We start from the raw sequence: 20,356 nt of genomic DNA on the forward strand, positions 1-20,356 counted from the left end.
ATATATATATATTGATATATATATATATATATATATTGATATATATATATATATATATTGATATATATATATATATATATATTGATATATATATATATATATATTGATATATATATATATATATATATTGATATATATATATATATATATATTGATATATATATATATATATATATATATATATATATATATATATATATATATATATATTGATATATATATATATATATATATATTGATATATATATATATATATATATATTGATATATATATATATATATATATATTGATATATATATATATATATATATATATATATATATATATATATATATATATTGATATATATATATATATATATATATATATATTGATATATATATATATATATATATATATATTGATATATATATATATATATATATATATATATATATATTGATATATATATATATATATATATTGATATATATATATATATATATATATATATATATATATTGATATATATATATATATATATATATATATATATATATATATATTGATATATATATATATATTGATATATATATATATATATATATATATATATATATATATATATATATATATATTGATATATATATATATATATATTGATATATATATATATATATATATATTGATATATATATATATATATATATTGATATATATATATATATATATATTGATATATATATATATATATATATATATATATATATATATATATATATATTATTGATATATATATATATATATATATATATATATATATATATATATATATATATATATATATATATATATATATATATTGATATATATATATATATATATATATATATTGATATATATATATATATATTGATATATATATATATATATATATATATATATATATATATTGATATATATATATATATATATATATATATTGATATATATATATATATATATATATATTGATATATATATATATATATATATATATATATATATATATATATATATTGATATATGTAGCAGCTGTAGTCTAGTTTAGATCTGATTAGTGTTCTGTGTATTCTGAGAAGAGTTTCTTTGTCAGCTCCTCAGTCTGTGTGGGCTAGGACTCGCAGGATTTGTAGTGCTTTACTGCATTTATTTTTTATATAGTTGATGTGTGGTTTGAAAGTTAGTTTTTGGTCAAAGATAATTCCTAGATATTTATATTTTTTTACAAAAGGGATTTTTCCCCCTTCGATTTGTAAAGATGGGGTCTTGTATAGTTTTCGTTTATTGCAGAAATGGATTTGGATTTGGTTTTTGAGAATTTAAAGCCATTTACAGTTGCCCATTTATTGATTTTATTTATATTATGTTGAAGTTTTCTTTCTAAGGTGTGGATATATTTGGATGCATAGCTGATAGAGCAATCATCCACATATAGGGAGCTGAATATATCAGGAGAGAGTTCTTTTATTATATCATTGATTTTTATATTAAAGAGGGTAGTTGATAAAATGCTTCCTTGAGGTACACCTTTTCAACGCTATGTGGTGGGGATCTTTAATTATGCCATATTTCCATGTGGTGTCATAAGCCTTCTCTAGGTAAAAAAAACATGGTGGTTACATGCTGCTTCTTAATGAAAGCTTCCCTAATATGTTTCTAGATTGATGCATCCAGGATTTTTTTGGTATCCACATTGATTTTTTGAAATGATACTGTTTGTTTCTAGATACCACATTAGACAGAAGTTGATCATTCTTTCCGTGGTTTTACATAAGCAGCTTGTTAGAGCAATAGGTCGGTAATTTTCCAGATTTGATGTATCTTTTCCCTGTTTTGCTATGGTAATTATTGTGGCTTGTTTCCATATTTTGGGGAACTTTTTTCTATCCATATTTTATTGAACATTTGTAGAAGTTCAGGAGGTATATTTTTTTTAGGAAACTAAAAAAGTTTATTTTATATTTTTCTTGATTTTTCTTTAGTGTTTGGAATTGTGTTTTTGTATTGTTTTGATGATGAATTGTCAGTGAAAGTTTTTGCCAGTGTATTATATCTTTGTTTTCAGTTATTTTATTGTTTTTAGTGAGGAGATGTTTGTTTGGGGTGGGGTTATCTTTCCCGGAGATTTTTCTAATCATTTTCCAGATAGTTCTAGGTTTGGTGGAGGTATTGATTTGATTGACGAATTGTTGCCAATAATTTTATTTTGATTCTTTTATTGTTTTACGTGCTCTTAGTCGTTTATATTCTATGAGGTTACTGGTTATCGGTTGCTTTTTGAATTTTCTTAGCGCTGCCTTCGTTTTTCTAATGGCTTTTTTGCATTCTTGGTTGAACCATGATTTGTTCTATTTATTTGGAGGGCAATTTTTGGGGATGCATTCTTTAGTTATTAGGATTAAGGTTCGGGTGAAGTCTTCCATTGATTGGATTTTATGTTCTATTAATTGTTGCGAGCATAATTGTTTGAATTTTATCCAGTCTGCTTTGTTCGTATTCACTCTTGGTATGTTGTTTTGGATAGTACTATTGGAGTCAATTATGATGGGAAAATGATTGCTTCCACAGGGATCATCATAAGTTTTCCATGTATAATCCACAAAGCTTGATAGGTCACACATGGTTAGATCAATGGCACTGGTTGTACCATTCGTTGAGTTTATGTAGGTGGGTCTTTGGTTGAGAAGGCATATGTTGTTATTGTTTATAAATTGTTCCATTTTGTTTCCTTTGGAGTTAGTTGTTTTGATTCTTCATAGTGTGATGTCTTTACATCTTCATAGTGTGCTTTGGCTGTTAAAGTATAGAAGGAGGGTGAGAGGGTAATTGATTAGGTTTTTCTAATTCGGTTCATTATTTATTGGTTCATTAGGGGGTAAGTATAGAGAAAATATTGTGAGTTTTTTGGAGTGTGACCCAAGCTGTGACTGCCTGAAGATTGGTTTGGACAGTAAGTTTGCTCTTTAGAATGTCGTTTCTTACTAGAATTGATGTGCCTCCATTGGTTCATAGTTTTTGTTTTTAGGTAATTGTGTTGTAAAAATGGTTTTTGTTTTTAGGTAATTGTGTTGTAAAAATGTTTTTTTTGTTTTTAGGTAATTGTGTTGTTAAAATGTTTTTTGTTTTTAGGTGATTATTGTTTTGTAAAAATGTTGTTTATTTTTAGGTGGTTACTGTGTTGTAAAAATGTTTATTTTTAGGTGGTTACTGTGTTGTAAAAATGTTTATTTTTAGGTGGTTACTGTGTTGTAAAAATGTCTCTTGTAGACAGATGACAGCTGGATTGTATAGTGAAATGAGTATAAGAAGTTTGTTAAAATTAGGTTTAATACCTCGGCAATTCCATTGAATGATAGTTTGAGTTTTTTATTGTGTTCTGTCATTTTATTTGTCTGAAGGTGTTTTGTCTTCTACCTCCATCTCCTCCAGTGTTCCTATTTTCTTTCCTCCTCTTGACGTTGATTGGGATCTAGATCTTTGTCTGTCATTTGATTTTTCTTTAGTTTTCGTTTTATTGGGTGAAGATGGTGTTGTTTCATTTGGTTTGTTTATAAGGGTTGTTTTCATTTGGGGAGTCTTTTCTTTTTCTGCTTTAATTTGGATTTTTTGGTTTTTGGTTCTGTTTTTTTTGTTGTTGTACTCTCTTTTGTATGTTGAGTATTTCCAGTGTTCAGAATTAGTGTTTTGATTTCTTTCATCATCTCTTTTATCAATTGAGATAGTTCTTCAGTTTTTATTTCTGGAGGATTTTTTGTATAGCTTTGACAACTTTGATTTGTGTTTATTAAAATGATTACTTGATTACTTCTGAAAGGCTAGATAAAATTTCCTCAGTAGAGCAATTTGCTAGTTCATTGCATTATGACTCTTTTTGAGGAGTTTAGGTATGGGTGAAGATAAGTTTTAATTCTGATATTGTTAAAAGTTTGCCATTTGAGAATTTCTTTTGCTTGTGTTTTTTGTTTCAATTCGATAAGTATGGTGTTATTTTGTAGTCGTTTTATCATTTTGGGTTTTATTTTTTGAGAGAAAATTTTTTCCATTGTGAAAAATGAAATTTTATTTCATTTTTTTCGTTTCCATTACTAAAAATATTGAGTTTTCTTTGATTGGGCATTTCTGTTTGTCCTCTGAACTTGAAATGTCGACAACATCTGAAAAGCTTTTTTGAGGTTTTTAGGAGGAATAAAAGCCATAATCAAATAAGATTGGTTTTTCATCATCCTTGTTCCCAACCCACCTTGGAGCCCTATGTGGAAAGTGCCTGGGTGGGGGGCATTCGCCCAGGCTCAACAGGGATACAAGAATGATATACTCGATTTTAGTGATATATTTCATGAGCACCTGTCTTCCTTTGATGTTACTATGGGATATGTAGTAATTTTAAGGGTTTGCAGCCATGTCATAGATATTTTCACTTAGTCGATTGACCCTCAGTCACCCGTTTTCACTATATATTAGAGAGTAAGTGTTATTTGTGGGAAAGAGATAGGCATGCTGTGTTAATAGTGGGTTTGTGGAGTGGCTAATATATGATGAGGCTTGACGTGACCAGCCGATTAATCGGATCAAGCCCTTCCGACCTAGCCTAGTAAGGGCCAAAGTGGTGTGTTGGGAAGTGGGGATGCTAAAACCTGACCCCCAAGTCCCTCAACCACCAGGATCCTGTCCTAATGGTATTACGGGTCGCTACCTACAGCCAACAGGTAGCCCCATTGAGGGACTTTTACTCTCTGCAGATAGTGTGTAGTTCTTGTCGTACTGATTTGTAACTGTTTTTCAAAATGTTTCTGCTTATTTTACTGATTGCCATTAAGTGCTTTTAGTCTGATAAATAAATTCAGTAAAATGGTTAGGGTTAGGGTTAGGGTCAGTAAAATGCCAGTGATATATAAATTCAGTAAAATGCCAGTGATATATAAATTCAGTAAAATGCCAGTGATAAATAAATTCAGTAAAATGCCAGTGATAAATAAATTCAGTAAAATGCCAGTGATATATAAATTCAGTAAAATGCCAGTGATAAATAAATTCAGTAAAATGCCAGTGATAAATAAATTCAGTAAAATGCCAGTGATAAATAAATTCAGTAAAATGCCAGTGATAAATAAATTCAGTAAAATGCCAGTGATAAATAAATTCAGTAAAATGCCAGTGATAAATAAATTCAGTAAAATGCCAGTGATATATAAATTCAGTAAAATGCCAGTGATATATAAATTCAGTAAAATGCCAGTGATAAATAAATTCAGTAAAATGCCAGTGATAAATAAATTCAGTAAAATGCCAGTGATAAATAAATTCAGTAAAATGCCAGTGATATATAAATTCAGTAAAATGCCAGTGATATATAAATTCAGTAAAATGCCAGTGATAAATAAATTCAGTAAAATGCCAGTGATATATAAATTCAGTAAAATGCCAGTGATATATAAATTCAGTAAAATGCCAGTGATAAATAAATTCAGTAAAATGCCAGTGATATATAAATTCAGTAAAATGCCAGTGATATATAAATTCAGTAAAATGCCAGTGATATATAAATTCAGTAAAATGCCAGTGATATATAAATTCAGTAAAATGCCAGTGATAAATAAATTCAGTAAAATGCCAGTGATAGATAAATTCAGTAAAATGCCAGTGATAAATAAATTCAGTAAAATGCCAGTGATATATAAATTCAGTAAAATGCCAGTGAAAAATAAATTCAGTAAAATGCCAGTGATATATAAATTCAGTAAAATGCCAGTGATATATAAATTCAGTAAAATGCCAGTGATAAATAAATTCAGTAAAATGCCAGTGATATATAAATTCAGTAAAATGCCAGTGATAAATAAATTCAGTAAAATGCCAGTGATAAATAAATTCAGTAAAATGCCAGTGATATATAAATTCAGTAAAATGCCAGTGATATATAAATTCAGTAAAATGCCAGTGATAAATAAATTCAGTAAAATGCCAGTGATATATAAATTCAGTAAAATGCCAGTGATAAATAAATTCAGTAAAATGCCAGTGATAAATAAATTCAGTAAAATGCCAGTGATATATAAATTCAGTAAAATGCCAGTGATATATAAATTCAGTAAAATGCCAGTGATAAATAAATTCAGTAAAATGCCAGTGATATATAAATTCAGTAAAATGCCAGTGATAAATAAATTCAGTAAAATGCCAGTGATAAATAAATTCAGTAAAATGCCAGTGATATATAAATTCAGTAAAATGCCAGTGATATATAAATTCAGTAAAATGCCAGTGATATATAAATTCAGTAAAATGCCAGTGATAAATAAATTCAGTAAAATGCCAGTGATAAATAAATTCAGTAAAATGCCAGTGATAAATAAATTCAGTAAAATGCCAGTGATATATAAATTCAGTAAAATGCCAGTGATAAATAAATTCAGTAAAATGCCAGTGATATATAAATTCAGTAAAATGCCAGTGATATATAAATTCAGTAAAATGCCAGTGATAAATAAATTCAGTAAAATGCCAGTGATATATAAATTCAGTAAAATGCCAGTGATATATAAATTCAGTAAAATGCCAGTGATATATAAATTCAGTAAAATGCCAGTGATATATAAATTCAGTAAAATGCCAGTGATAAATAAATTCAGTAAAATGCCAGTGATATATAAATTCAGTAAAATGCCAGTGATATATAAATTCAGTAAAATGCCAGTGATATATAAATTCAGTAAAATGCCAGTGATAAATAAATTCAGTAAAATGCCAGTGATAAATAAATTCAGTAAAATGCCAGTGATAAATAAATTCAGTAAAATGCCAGTGATATATAAATTCAGTAAAATGCCAGTGATAAATAAATTCAGTAAAATGCCAGTGAATTCTAAAAGGATAAAAAGATAAAATGGAAAGTGTTCTAATTAAAGGCATGCACATTTCTACAAAGTTAATGGAGCCTCACCATCTGGAAGTAAAAGGAATACAAAATATTCATCTTACATCTGTTTCTTAAACTTAGAATTGATCTCTTTCTGCAATTTGAAAAGTATCAGATAATTTGAACTTCTTATCCCAAGTTTGTTGGATAGATTAGTTATGCTTTGTACATCAAAAAGAGTAAATTGGGAATCTGTTGCTCCATTTTTTATAAGTAAGAGTTTTCTGACTAATTCTAATAAGTTATAATTATGAAATCAGGGTTGAGAATTTCACAGCTCTCTTGCACATCGGATAAACCAGTAAACTCATCTAAATGCAAAAGTTGGACCCATTTCTCACATTATCTGTAAAGTCAAAAGTCATATTTTCAAATTAATTCATCTTTATTTACCTCTTATGGTCAGAATATGAATTTAAAAAGACAGCAAATTAGGATTAGGACACAAAAAATGCCTGAGAGTCCCTTCTGCATTTAGGGGTGTATCAGGTAATTAGCAATAAAGTAATTTCTTCTAATTGCTTAATTCAAATTGTTCTGTTGTTCTGTTCTCTATTTCTAATTTCTCTTTTCATTTGTTTACATTTGAAGAATAAATAAATTTGTATTGAAATTAGAAAAACGTTAATGTGTCGTATATCTCGTATATGAATAAATGAGAAATATTTTTTTGCATATGTATAACAAAGTTATGAAATGTTTATTAAGTGTTTCACATAACAAATTTTGTAAAGCAAGAGATGGCAGTATAATAAATGAACATAATCTAAAGTGAAATACGACAATAAATACCTCCTCATGCTTTGGTGACAATTTAAATTCTGATGGACCATCTTTTTTGATGGAGTAGAAACGTCCACCATCTCCTCGTATTCGGTTCATGGCATGTCGATGCCTGGATTCATGTAGATATTTCTACAAGAGCAGAAAATGCAAATACACTACACATTATTTAGAACAAAAAGATTAACAGAAATTGATGGACGCATAAACATCAGTTTTCATCATCGATAGGAAGTTTTAAAATTAAAAAAAGAAAAATGAAAAAAATTAAACTTTATTTGTAAGACGATTTGAACATTATTTTTAATTCTAAAATCAGTTTGAATGTTAAATAAAAATCAAAAATGAAACAAGTGAATATTAAATTACACTTTTAATGGGATTTATATCTCACAAGTTGAACAATGTAGATTGTGCTGACAGTAAATTTGCTATTGAAAACATGGCTAATCAGAACTAACCACAATAACAACATATGTTGGTGGCTTGGTGTATACATGCATATGCAAATGATTTTGCACAATTTATTTTAATAAAAATAATAAATAATAATTTGCCTTTACTCTAAGTCAAACAATTTTCATAGGATTTAATAAATCCTCTAAATACGAAGTGCCTTAAATAAGTTTCCGAACTTTTTCGTATGGACACTTTCATTGATAGTTTGGATACAGTATCATGATAGAGAATTGGTTCTATAATGAAAATATGAAATCTGCATAAATTAAAATATCATATTTAAGCATATTTTATAATTGAAAAATGCCGGGCGGCCTGCTAGTAACTTGATTTTGTCTTTTAGTAAAAAAAAAAAAAAATATTACTCAATAACAGTAGTTTGACTATTTGCTAACTCTGTTCAGTATTTATTCATTAATGAATCTAAAAAGTTATTTTATCTGAAAACTTTTTTCTTTACAGATCATCATCACAGTACAAATATTGTCAGAAACTTGAACATTACATTTTTTAAAACTCAAAGAATTTTTTACTTATAGAATTTTTGAAAGTGTGTGTGCATGTGTGAGTTGGGTGGGTGGAGGGGAGTATGGTTGTACATTTTTGGTTCTTCAACCAAAATTTTTATACATTTTTGAAGACAATTTGAATACTAAAATAACTAAACAAATCATATACCAAAATTAATACAAATAGTATATTCATTCGCATTCATAGATAGATGATAGCATAAAATGTAATCAGCAGAGATGCATCACCTATTTTATTATAGATTAAAAATTTACTTACATTTTTTAAATATATTTTTAAGTGTTTTATTTCAATGTTAAAGTTTGGACGGAAATTTTTATTTAATTTATTCTCATATGAAAAACCCCCCAAAAAACCTGAAGTTTTATTTGTTCTCAGTTTAATTTTTTGAAATATTTCTGTTTAAAACATTTAAATACAAATTTAATTTAACATTTAGGAAAGTCAACATTAGAATCAATGATCATTTTTATTTTTAGAATTTGTAATAAATGAGCTGAAGTGTTGGTGTGTGGTCATTTCATCAAATGACAATTACATTGCATTTTTTGAACATTTATTGTCTTTCAATATTTCAATATAAAATATATTAAATAATTTTTTCAATATATTAGGTTGACAAGAAGGCTCTTGTGGAATTTTTAATTTTTATTTTAAATGATGTCTTTTCAAATAAGTTTTTATTATAATATCTTTACTTTATATATCATTTAAAAAAAACATTTTTCACTCTATCTAATCGTTTAAATTACAATCATTTTAAAACAATTATGTCTTCTTTTCAGAACATTGAATACAAAGATGGGAAAAAGCAAATTTGCATAATTTTCATATTTTAATTAAAACTATGCTGAAAAGTTGCTGAAACAGTCCATGATATCAATGAAACATTTGGCCCAGGAACCATTACTGAACACAGCACAATAGTGGTTTAAGAAATTTTGTGGCAGTGACAAGAGTCTTGAAGTAGCAATACCACACCATTTTTTTTTTTTTAGATCAAATAAACTCAAACCAAGCATTATTGAAAAGAGCATAAAAACAAAGAAATAATATTGTCAGTTTTTTAAAATCGGTCCATTAGAAGAGGAGTTATTCAAATTTTTGATACATTCAAAAAATATGTGGTTTAATGGACATTTTGCCTTAAGTCAGTCCTATTCAAATGCATATAAGCTTGTGACTGAAAATGGTAGGAAATTTGCACAATTTACAGACTAACCCATTTTTAAAAAGCTGTATCTTCAGATCTTTTTAAGATATGAAATTTTGAATATATTATCATAATGCCATGGAGGTTTAGTTGGTGTTATTTAGGATAATCTCACTTAGTAACTTATGGACTAATTAGCATATTCCAGTTTCATTTTAACAGCTTTAAGTAGGAGCATCATAAAAACGTTTTAAAAAATGGGATGTAGGCTCTATCATCATGCGAAATATTATTCTGATGGACATTATCATTTGTCATCATTACACTGTGAAAAATCCAAGATGGCAACTAAAACTAAAAAAATCCAAGATGGCCACCATGACACAATTCAAAGAAATTAACAAAATATGACTTGTAGCATATCAAATGAAAGGAAATTTTGTACAGATTAGAATTGTTTTCAAGTTCATTAAACTAATTATGATAATTAAATTTCATTTTAATGGCTTTAAGTTACTGTGACAATTATCAGGTGAGTTTCTACCACTATTTTGTATCATTTTTTATTTTCAAGTCATTGTCGAGACTTCAAGAGACATCAGTCATTTTTTCTTGTTCTCATGTAATGCTTGACACTACTTGTTTTTTGAATAGAATAAACATTTACAACACCAAAAATTTATCGAGGTAAGTAGAAGAATAACTCGCCTTTGATAACATTTATTTATTATATATTAGTTTTTTTGGCCACTTTTTCATACCTCTGTGGATTGTAAAACAAACCCAATAAAAGTTATTCTTCTAATTAACTGGATAAGTGGTTTACATGTTCATTTAAAAGCATGGTCATTGTCGGTCATTTTTTTTTTCAAAGAAATTATTTTTTCTAAAATATTATTTTTCTTTCCATAATTAAAACTTATGTTTTCTAAAAAAATAACAAAAATAAGATGAATATTTTATGTTCATAAGTTAATTGACAAACAATTTGTTTACAGATTTTTTGTGTGCGTCTCGGCACACAAAAAATCTCATGTTTATATGCAGTTATAGCATTACAAGTTGATAAAATAACAATTATTTAAAAAGAAAAAATCAACTTGCATGAAAATAGCTATGTAAAAGATGCTTAAAACTGTTTGAATTATGCAAATACCATCAGTAGTTCAAAAGTTAAAGAGAATTTTAAGTGCCAACGTTTAGGCTTTTCCGTGAACATTTTCTTTAGAAAAAGGGGTTAAATTATGGACCTCAACATTTCAAGAAATTTGGTAATTTCGCCACCATTTATTTAGTTTTCAAGCTATTCTCATGAAACTTGGCACTCTTATGTAAAATTGTGTGCTCTTTCTGATTATGCAGTCAAATCTGATGTATCTCTTTACCATAAGCCATGAATTATAAATTAAGATGTACAAATTTCAATTTTTTTTTAAAACTGGCGCATGGTATCATACAGTGGGTGTCTATTCATGAACAAAACTAAGTATTATAGTGGTATTTAAATATAGCTTTATTGAAAGCAAGCATTTTCCTGCCTCCTCACCAAAGCTTAATCTGGGTGTAGCCATTGAATGCCTAACAAGCATCCATGGCCGGCATTTACTACTCCCCTCAAAGAAAAAAAAATCGAGTAGATAAATCGAAAAAAATTTTTCATATAGATTTTGGATTTCTGTAAAAGATGGATTTCCATAGTCGACCAGAACTTATGAATTTTGGAACCAGTCCAATTTTCAATTTTGTAAATCCTCTCTATCTGGCCCAAAATATACCCCCATTTTCTGAGATGCAACCATAAATCGTACTCTACATGAATCCTTAATGTAGCTTTCACAGTAGCAGAATACCAGGAATCCTGATATATTCACCAATTGATGGTAATTTTTGTCTATTCCTTTGTTTTACTGAAAATTCAACTATGTAAACAAAGAAATAAAACAATCATTTTTTTTTACCTTGTTTTAACATTTAAAATGATTATTTTTTAAGGTTTGAGGGTATGCTGAAAACGAATATCGCATTTAAAGTTTCTGCAAATAAATAGTTTATAAATAAACTTCAATATTTCAATTTTTTTTTAAACTGGCGCATAGTATCATACAGTGGGTGTCTATTCATGAACAAAACTAAGTATTATAGTGGTATTTAAATATAGCTTTATTGAGAGCAAGCAATATCTTATAAATGTCATTTCTTATGTTATCGCTGGTGGCCATCTTGGTATGTGCGAACGTGCAAACGTAACCCTGAGAAATTATGTGTAAACACATGTACCAAGATGGCCACCAGCAATAACATAAGAAATGACATTGCTTAATATCCGGAAAGCTACTTATTTGTGGAAAAATTCAATGCGATATTCGTTTTCAGCATACCCAAAAACCTTAAAAGGTAGTCATTTTAAAAAAAAATGTTAAGATGGAAACCAGGTAAAAATTTACAAAATGCATCACAATGAAATTCTTTATCAAACTGCCTAATTATTATTATTTAGATATCCTCAGTTAAAAAAAAAAAAGAAAACTGGTTTTACAGATTAATTAAAAAATGGTCTTGACAACGAGTTAAAAATAAATTCAAGTTTCGCATTATATTTTATTTAATTGTTAAGTGAAAGTACAGAATAGTTAAAACACCCTTCCTTCCCCATGTTAAGAATGGGTTTCTAAATAATAACGTTATTATTTCAGCATGGTAGCATTTATTTGTTATATATTTGTTTTTTTTTCTTGTTTTTACCACTAAAAAACACAATTCTACCTTAAGTACAAGTACAATGATAACAGAAACGCATGTACTAAGTACATTTGTTTTTTTTTTAACGCTTTTAGTGCATGTGTACTAAAAGCGTTAAACAAAAAATAGTATTGTTTGGAAATCAAATTTGAAAACATTGAAAATAATTTTTTTAAATTGACAAACTCAGAATAAAAAATAAAACTGATTTTTCTGCTTTGGTTTTGAAAGTAGAAAAAGTTTTTTTATTTTTAAGAGAATACAAAAAACTTGTTGATGTGCTGACTTTAGTCAGCTGAGCACTAGGCAGCGCATTAGCACATAGCGAGCCGTTTTCCCCAGTAAGCAGATTTGAATTTCTATAAAAGGTAACATTTTAAAGAAATTTCCACACAATTAATAATTATCAAATATTTATATATTATATCTGAAACTATTATCTATATGAAATGGATGATGTATGCCAATTTATCTTATCAATTTTGAAATATTCTTTGTCAACTTTGCTCAGTCATAACTTTGCTTCCTGTGGTCATAAAAATATAAATCAAAGTCTAGTAGAGATGAACTTCTATGTTTATATAGCCTGCAAAATTTCAACCATATCCAATCAAATTTGACCCCGCACATGTGTATCCAAATGTGTATGAAATGTAAACATGGAAAAAAGTTTCCCTTTTTGTTGTCATCATTTTTTACCATTTTTTTCATTTTTAGCTTGGAGCATAAAAACATTGAACGCATAAAAGAAAAATAAATTAACATCATTGGAATGCTTATTCTATTCTCTTTTCATCAATGTAATTCTTTTAAAAATTGACCTACAAATAAAAAAGATATAACTTGTTGAAGCACATTAGGTATGTAATATTGCCACAAAAATACAGCATATGCTTGTAATGCTAGTTATCACTACTTCTATCAATTCGTGCATAAGTTTTTATCCAATTCTTTTTAAATTTTAGGACAAAAGAAATTAATATTTTCGCTGTTAAATAGCATTTGAACACAGTTTCTATCTTTACTTATCTTTGTACTACAAAGTATCAACTTTGAGATATTCTAACTTTTGACTGGAAAGATGTACATGTGTCCCAATTCCATAGCAAAGACATTTTTTTCCTCTGATTAGCTAAAACTACTAGAAATGTCGTCAACGGGTATAACTTCCGCTTCAAGTACTTATGTGAAGACGCCTTGACTGCTTATTTGCAAAAAGTCATCTATTGCCAGCAAGCATGCTATGCTGGCATGTTTCGTCGTTAATAGTTGGATTTAAATAGCGATTTCTTTGAATATACAAATCACAACAAAAATATTAAAATACCATTTTAAAGTAAATTTTATTGTGAATTCAGTTATATAAGTTTTATTTTGATGGAGGTAGGAGTAATGTACTTATTACTGATTTAAAAACTAGGAGTGTCAAATTAAGTATCAGTGTATGCCTTGTTCAGTGCTGAACATTATGATGTCTGGTATCGCCACTTGAAAATGATGAGCATAGTGGTCAGCCACCAGATGTAGACAACGATCAATTAAGAGCCTTAATCAAATCCAATCCACACACGTTTAAGAATTTGCTTCTGAATTGGACCTGACAACGATTTCCAACCACTTACGAGAGAGGAAAGACAAAAAAAAAAACTTGATAAATCGGTGCCTCATGAACGACAACCAAAAGAAACACGGTTATGAAGTGTCATCTTCTTTTATGCAACAAGAACAACCCGTTTTTTGACAAGGTTGTAATTTGCGATGAAAAGTGGGTTCTTTACGACAACAGCAATGCTCAGCGATTAGATGCCGACAGATTTCCATTTCCCAGAGCAAAGTTATACCAAAAGAAGATCATGCTGACTGACTGGTGGTCTGTGCAGTTTTTTGAATGCAGGCAAAACCATTACAGCAGAGAAGTACTGTCAACAAATGGATGAAATGCATCAGAAAATTCGACCACAACACACAGCATTAGTCAATAGAAAAGGTCCAATTCTCTGCCACGACAATGCCTGACAGCACATCGCTAAACTGACCTTGCAGAAGTTGAACGAATTGGGCCACAAAACATTTAATTCGCCAAACTCTCCAGACCTCTTACCACTACCACTTTTTCAAGCATTGTGAGAAATGCTTCAAAAACGTAAACGATAACAAGAACACCTTCAGCAACTTCATCACCACCAGAATGCAAAATTTTTAAGTTACTAGCACAAATACACTTGTTTTGCGTTGACAAAAATGTGTTGACTCTGATGGTGCTTATTTCGATCAATAAATTTTTGTTTGAGCCAAGAGATGTTCATTTTAATTTAAAAGTTAAAAACCATAAGAGCTTTCTTGTCAACCTTGTGACAACACGTGTGTGGCCCCCAACAGATCGCTGACTCCCAACATAATGTGTCATGAATTTTTCATTCACCTATTCTTCTTATGACTGGATCGCCATTTTTTCTTGCTGGCGACTGTCGATGGGACACACGTGGGTCCACAAAGTAAAAAACTAAAAAATAAAAGACTAAAAAAATAAAAGACTAAAAAAATAAAAGACTAAAAAAAGAATAAAAATAAAAGAAAAATAAAAGAATAAAAAAAAGAATAAAAAATAAAAATAAAAGAATAAAAATAAAAGAATAAAAAATAAAAGAATAAAAAATAAAAGAATAAAAAATAAAAAAATAAAAGAATCAAAAATAAAAGAATCAAAAAATAAAAAATAAAAAAATCAAAAATAAAAGAATCAAAAAATAAAAAATAAAAAAATAAAAGAATAAAAGATAAAAGAATAAAAAATAAGAGAATAAAAAATAAAAGAATAAAAAATAAAAGAATCAAAAAATCAAAAAATAAGAAATAAAAAAATAAAAGAATAAAAGATAAAAGAATAAAAAAATAAAAAAATAAAAATAAAAGAATAAAAAATAAAAGAATAAAAAATAAAAGAATAAACAATAAAAGAATAAACAATAAAAGAATCAAAAAAAAAAAATAAAAATAAAAAAATAAAAAATAAAAGATAAAAGAATAAAAGATAAAAGAATAAAAGATAAAAGAATAAAAAATAAAAATAAAAGAATAAAAGATAAAAGAATAAAAGATAAAAGAATAAAAGATAAAAGAATAAAAAATAAAAGAATAAAAAATAAAAAAATAAAAGAATAAAAGGATAAAAAATAAAAGGATAAAAGATAAAAGAATAAAAGATAAAAGAATAAAAGATAAAAGAATAAAAGATAAAAGATAAAAGAATAAAAAATAAAAGAATAAAAGATAAAAGATAAAAGAATAAAAGATAAAAGAATAAAAGATAAAAGAATAAAAGAATAAAAGATAAAAGAATAAAAGATAAAAGAATAAAAGATAAAAGAATAAAAGATAAAAGAATAAAAGATAAAAGAATAAAAGATAAAAGAATAAAAAATAAAAGATAAAAGATAAAAGAATAAAAGATAAAAGAATAAAAGATAAAAGAATAAAAGATAAAAGAATAAAAGATAAAAGAATAAAAGATAAAAGAATAAAAGATAAAAGAATAAAAGATAAAAGAATAAAAGATAAAAGAATAAAAGATAAAAGAATAAAAGATAAAAGAATAAAAGATAAAAGAATAAAAGATAAAAGAATAAAAGATAAAAGAATAAAAGATAAAAGAATAAAAGATAAAAGAATAAAAGATAAAAGAATAAAAGATAAAAGAATAAAAGATAAAAGATAAAAGAATAAAAGATAAAAGAATAAAAGATAAAAGAATAAAAGATAAAAGAATAAAAGATAAAAGAATAAAAGATAAAAGAATAAAAGATAAAAGAATAAAAGATAAAAGAATAAAAGAATAAAAGATAAAAGAATAAAAGATAAAAGAATAAAAGATAAAAGAATAAAAGATAAAAGAATAAAAGATAAAAGAATAAAAGATAAAAGATAAAAGAATAAAAGATAAAAGAATAAAAGATAAAAGAATAAAAGATAAAAGAATAAAAGATAAAAGAATAAAAGATAAAAGAATAAAAGATAAAAGAATAAAAGATAAAAGAATAAAAGATAAAAGATAAAAGAATAAAAGATAAAAGAATAAAAGATAAAAGAATAAAAGATAAAAGAATAAAAGATAAAAGAATAAAAGATAAAAGAATAAAAGATAAAAGAATAAAAGATAAAAGAATAAAAGATAAAAGATAAAAGAATAAAAGATAAAAGAATAAAAGATAAAAGAATAAAAGATAAAAGAATAAAAGATAAAAGAATAAAAGATAAAAGAATAAAAGATAAAAGATAAAAGAATAAAAGATAAAAGAATAAAAGATAAAAGAATAAAAGATAAAAGAATAAAAGATGAAAGAATAAAAGATGAAAGAATAAAAGATGAAAGAATAAAAGATGAAAGAATAAAAGATAAAAGAATAAAAGATAAAAGAATAAAAGATAAAAGAATAAAAGATAAAAGAATAAAAGATAAAAGAATAAAAGATAAAAGAATAAAAAATAAAAGAATAAAAGATAAAAGAATAAAAGATAAAAGAATAAAAATAAAAGAATAAAAAAAAATAAAAGAATAAAAAATAAAAAAATAAAAAATAAAAAAATAAAAAATAAAAGAATAAAAAATAAAAGAATAAAAAATAAAAAAATAAAAAATAAAAGAATAAAAAATAAAAGAATAAAAAATAAAAGAAACAAAAATAAAAGAATAAAAGGATAAAAAATAAATAAAAAAGAATAAAAGATAAAAGAATAAAAGATAAAAGAATAAAAGATAAAAGAATAAAAGATAAAAGAATAAAAGATAAAAGAATAAAAGATAAAAGAATAAAAGAATAAAAGATAAAAGAATAAAAGATAAAAGAATAAAAGATAAAAGAATAAAAGAATAAAAGATAAAAGAATAAAAGATAAAAGAATAAAAGATAAAAGAATAAAAGATAAAAGATAAAAGAATAAAAGATAAAAGAATAAAAGAATAAAAGAATAAAAGATAAAAGAATAAAAGAATAAAAGAATAAAAGATAAAAGAATAAAAGATAAAAGAATAAAAGAATAAAAGATAAAAGAATAAAAGATAAAAGAATAAAAGATAAAAGAATAAAAGATAAAAGAATAAAAGATAAAAGAATAAAAGATAAAAGAATAAAAGAATAAAAGATAAAAGAATAAAAGATAAAAGAATAAAAGATAAAAGAATAAAAGATAAAAGAATAAAAAATAAAAGAATAAAAGATAAAAGAATAAAAGATAAAAGAATAAAAGAATAAAAAATAAAAGAATAAAAGATAAAAGAAAAGATAAAAGAATAAAAAAAATAAAAGAATAAAAAATAAAAGAATAAAAAAGAATAAAAAATAAAAATAAAAGAATAAAAGATAAAAGAATAAAAAATAAAAGAATAAAAGGATAAAAAATAAATAAAAAAGAATAAAAGATAAAAGAATAAAAGATAAAAGAATAAAAAAATAAAAGATAAAAGAATAAAAGATAAAAGATAAAAGAATAAAAAATAAAAGAATAAAAGATAAAAGAATAAAAGATAAAAGAATAAAAGATAAAAGAATAAAAAATAAAAGAATAAAAGATAAAAGAATAAAAAATAAAAGAATAAAAGATAAAAGAATAAAAGATAAACGAATAAAAAAAATAAAAGAATAAAAAATAAAAGAATAAAAAAGAATAAAAAATAAAAATAAAAGAATAAAAGATAAAAGAATAAAAAATAAAAGAATAAAAGGATAAAAGATAAAAGAATAAAAATAAAAGAATAAAAAATAAAAGAATAAAAATAAAAGAATAAAAAATAAAAGAATAAAAATAAAAGAATAAAAAAAATAAAAGAATAAAAAATAAAAGAATAAAAGGATAAAAAAAAGGATAAAAAATAAAAGAATAAAAAAGAATAAAAGATAAAAGAATAAAAGATAAAAGAATAAAAGATAAAAGAATAAAAGATAAAAGAATAAAAATAAAAGAATAAAAATAAAAGAATAAAAAAAAAATAAAAGAATAAAAAAGAATAAAAAATAAAAATAAAAGAATAAAAAATAAAAGAATAAAAATAAAAGAATAAAAAATAAAAGAATAAAAAATAAAAGAATAAAAAATAAAAGGATAAAAAATAAAAGAATAAAAAAGAATAAAAAATAAAAATAAAAGAATAAAAGATAAAAGAATAAAAATAAAAGAATAAAAATAAAAGAATTAAAAAAAAATAAAAGAATAAAAAATAAAAAAATAAAAGAATAAAAAATAAAAGAATAAAAAATAAAAAAATAAAAAATAAAAGAATAAAAAATAAATTGTCCAACCGTTGTCGCTAGCAGCTTCCATCCATCACAACCAGCATCTAGTTGTCACCGGTCTTCTTTGTGTCGGTATCTGATGGCCCCCTCCCACCCTACCCCGACTACCGGAAGCTGCCCTTCCCGGTTTTATCTATTCTGTGGGTTTCTATTGTTATTGTCAAATCTAAAAGGCTTGATCTAAAAATACCTACAGATTCATTGTTTGCTATTTTCCATCTCTTTGTTTATTGTCAGACACTTCCTATTCCTTTTTCTACTGCCCCCCCCCCTCTCAGCACTTATTGACTCAGCTCTATTTTATAGTATCACAACCTGATAAAATATATTAACTGATTTTTAATCTATACTCCTATAATTTTTTTTTTATATAATTAAACCTTTTTTCTATTTATTTAAAAAGAAAATACAAATTCGTTATATTTGGATCGTGGGATTGCATTCATTTGCAAAAAATCTAATTTGCATATTCTTTTAAACATTCATTTTAGTTAATTCTCTATTAGTTTTTTTCGGTTTTCTTTAGCTAACTATTATGTATAATTATATTCATACAGATGTTCTACATGATTTACATTTGTATAACATTTGTGTAAAACGGTTATAGTAAACATAAACCTCTTTCTATATATATTTGTTTAAAAAATTTTGCCTACCAAACTCCTGTCAGTTTTTGGTCTACAGACATAAAACTTAATATATAGGGTGTTCAAACTCATGCAAAACTTTATATTAGGGTTTTAGCCAGGGAAAATCGGTGCAAAAATGTGAAAATTAAAAAAAATGAAATATGCCAGGTGACAACAGCATTATGAATATACATGTGTAACATAATAGCTATTGGTTTATGCTTTATTTGTTTTTAGCAAACATGTCTTCATAGCTCAGTCATTAACGTCAAAGGAAAAAGTAAATCGTAAGCTAAATATTTTGATTCTGATTTTTGTTTTTTAAACTTTTTAAATCATTACTATATATTTGGTTCAATATAATAATACGAAATCTGCCTACCTTACTACTAAAACTTTTTTTCATTTACACCTCCAAACACACGGCCATTGTTTGGATCTACCCCCCTTCAACACACACCTACAAACACCTGGGCAACTCCGGGTACCCCCCGCTAGTTCATAATATAAATCTCACCTGTCTGTTTAAATGTATGTATGTTTGTATGTCTGCCTAAAACTTGACAGAGGCGATGGATTTTCACAAGGTCGGTATCGTTTTGGCTAAAAACATTAACTTCTTCACTCTCAATAGGGCACTTTTCTACAAGGAGAGGGTCGCTTTTTTCGCCGATACTTTTGGAAGTCATCCTCTCTTTTCGATTTACTAGCCTTAATTTAAACCTTCACCACTTCCGGTTTGGCGATGGACGCAACGGCAAAGATGTCACATTTTTGTTTTTTTCATGTTCTTTTCCCCCTTCGCGGTGCAGTTCGAACCTGCCTATCGCTTTTTTT

The 20,356-nt window shown here is 25.5% G+C and overlaps 1 protein-coding gene across 2 annotated transcripts in view; it reads right to left on the bottom strand.

Annotated features, from left to right (window-relative positions):
* Positions 1 to 20,356, bottom strand: part of LOC145293142 (nuclear transcription factor Y subunit alpha-like) — a 160,267-nt gene that overhangs the window by 5,711 nt on the left and 134,200 nt on the right. For both annotated transcript variants that reach the window (XM_080139556.1, XM_080139557.1), the window contains one exon: positions 7,731 to 7,853. In XM_080139556.1, coding sequence (XP_079995682.1) covers positions 7,731 to 7,853 — 123 coding nt within the window. The remainder of the gene's footprint in view (positions 1 to 7,730; positions 7,854 to 20,356) is intronic.

The sequence above is a fragment of the Euprymna scolopes genome, chromosome 14 (assembly GCF_053919585.1).
Source record: "Euprymna scolopes isolate OS-2025 chromosome 14, ASM5391958v1, whole genome shotgun sequence".
NCBI classification, from domain to species: domain Eukaryota; kingdom Metazoa; phylum Mollusca; class Cephalopoda; order Sepiida; family Sepiolidae; genus Euprymna; species Euprymna scolopes.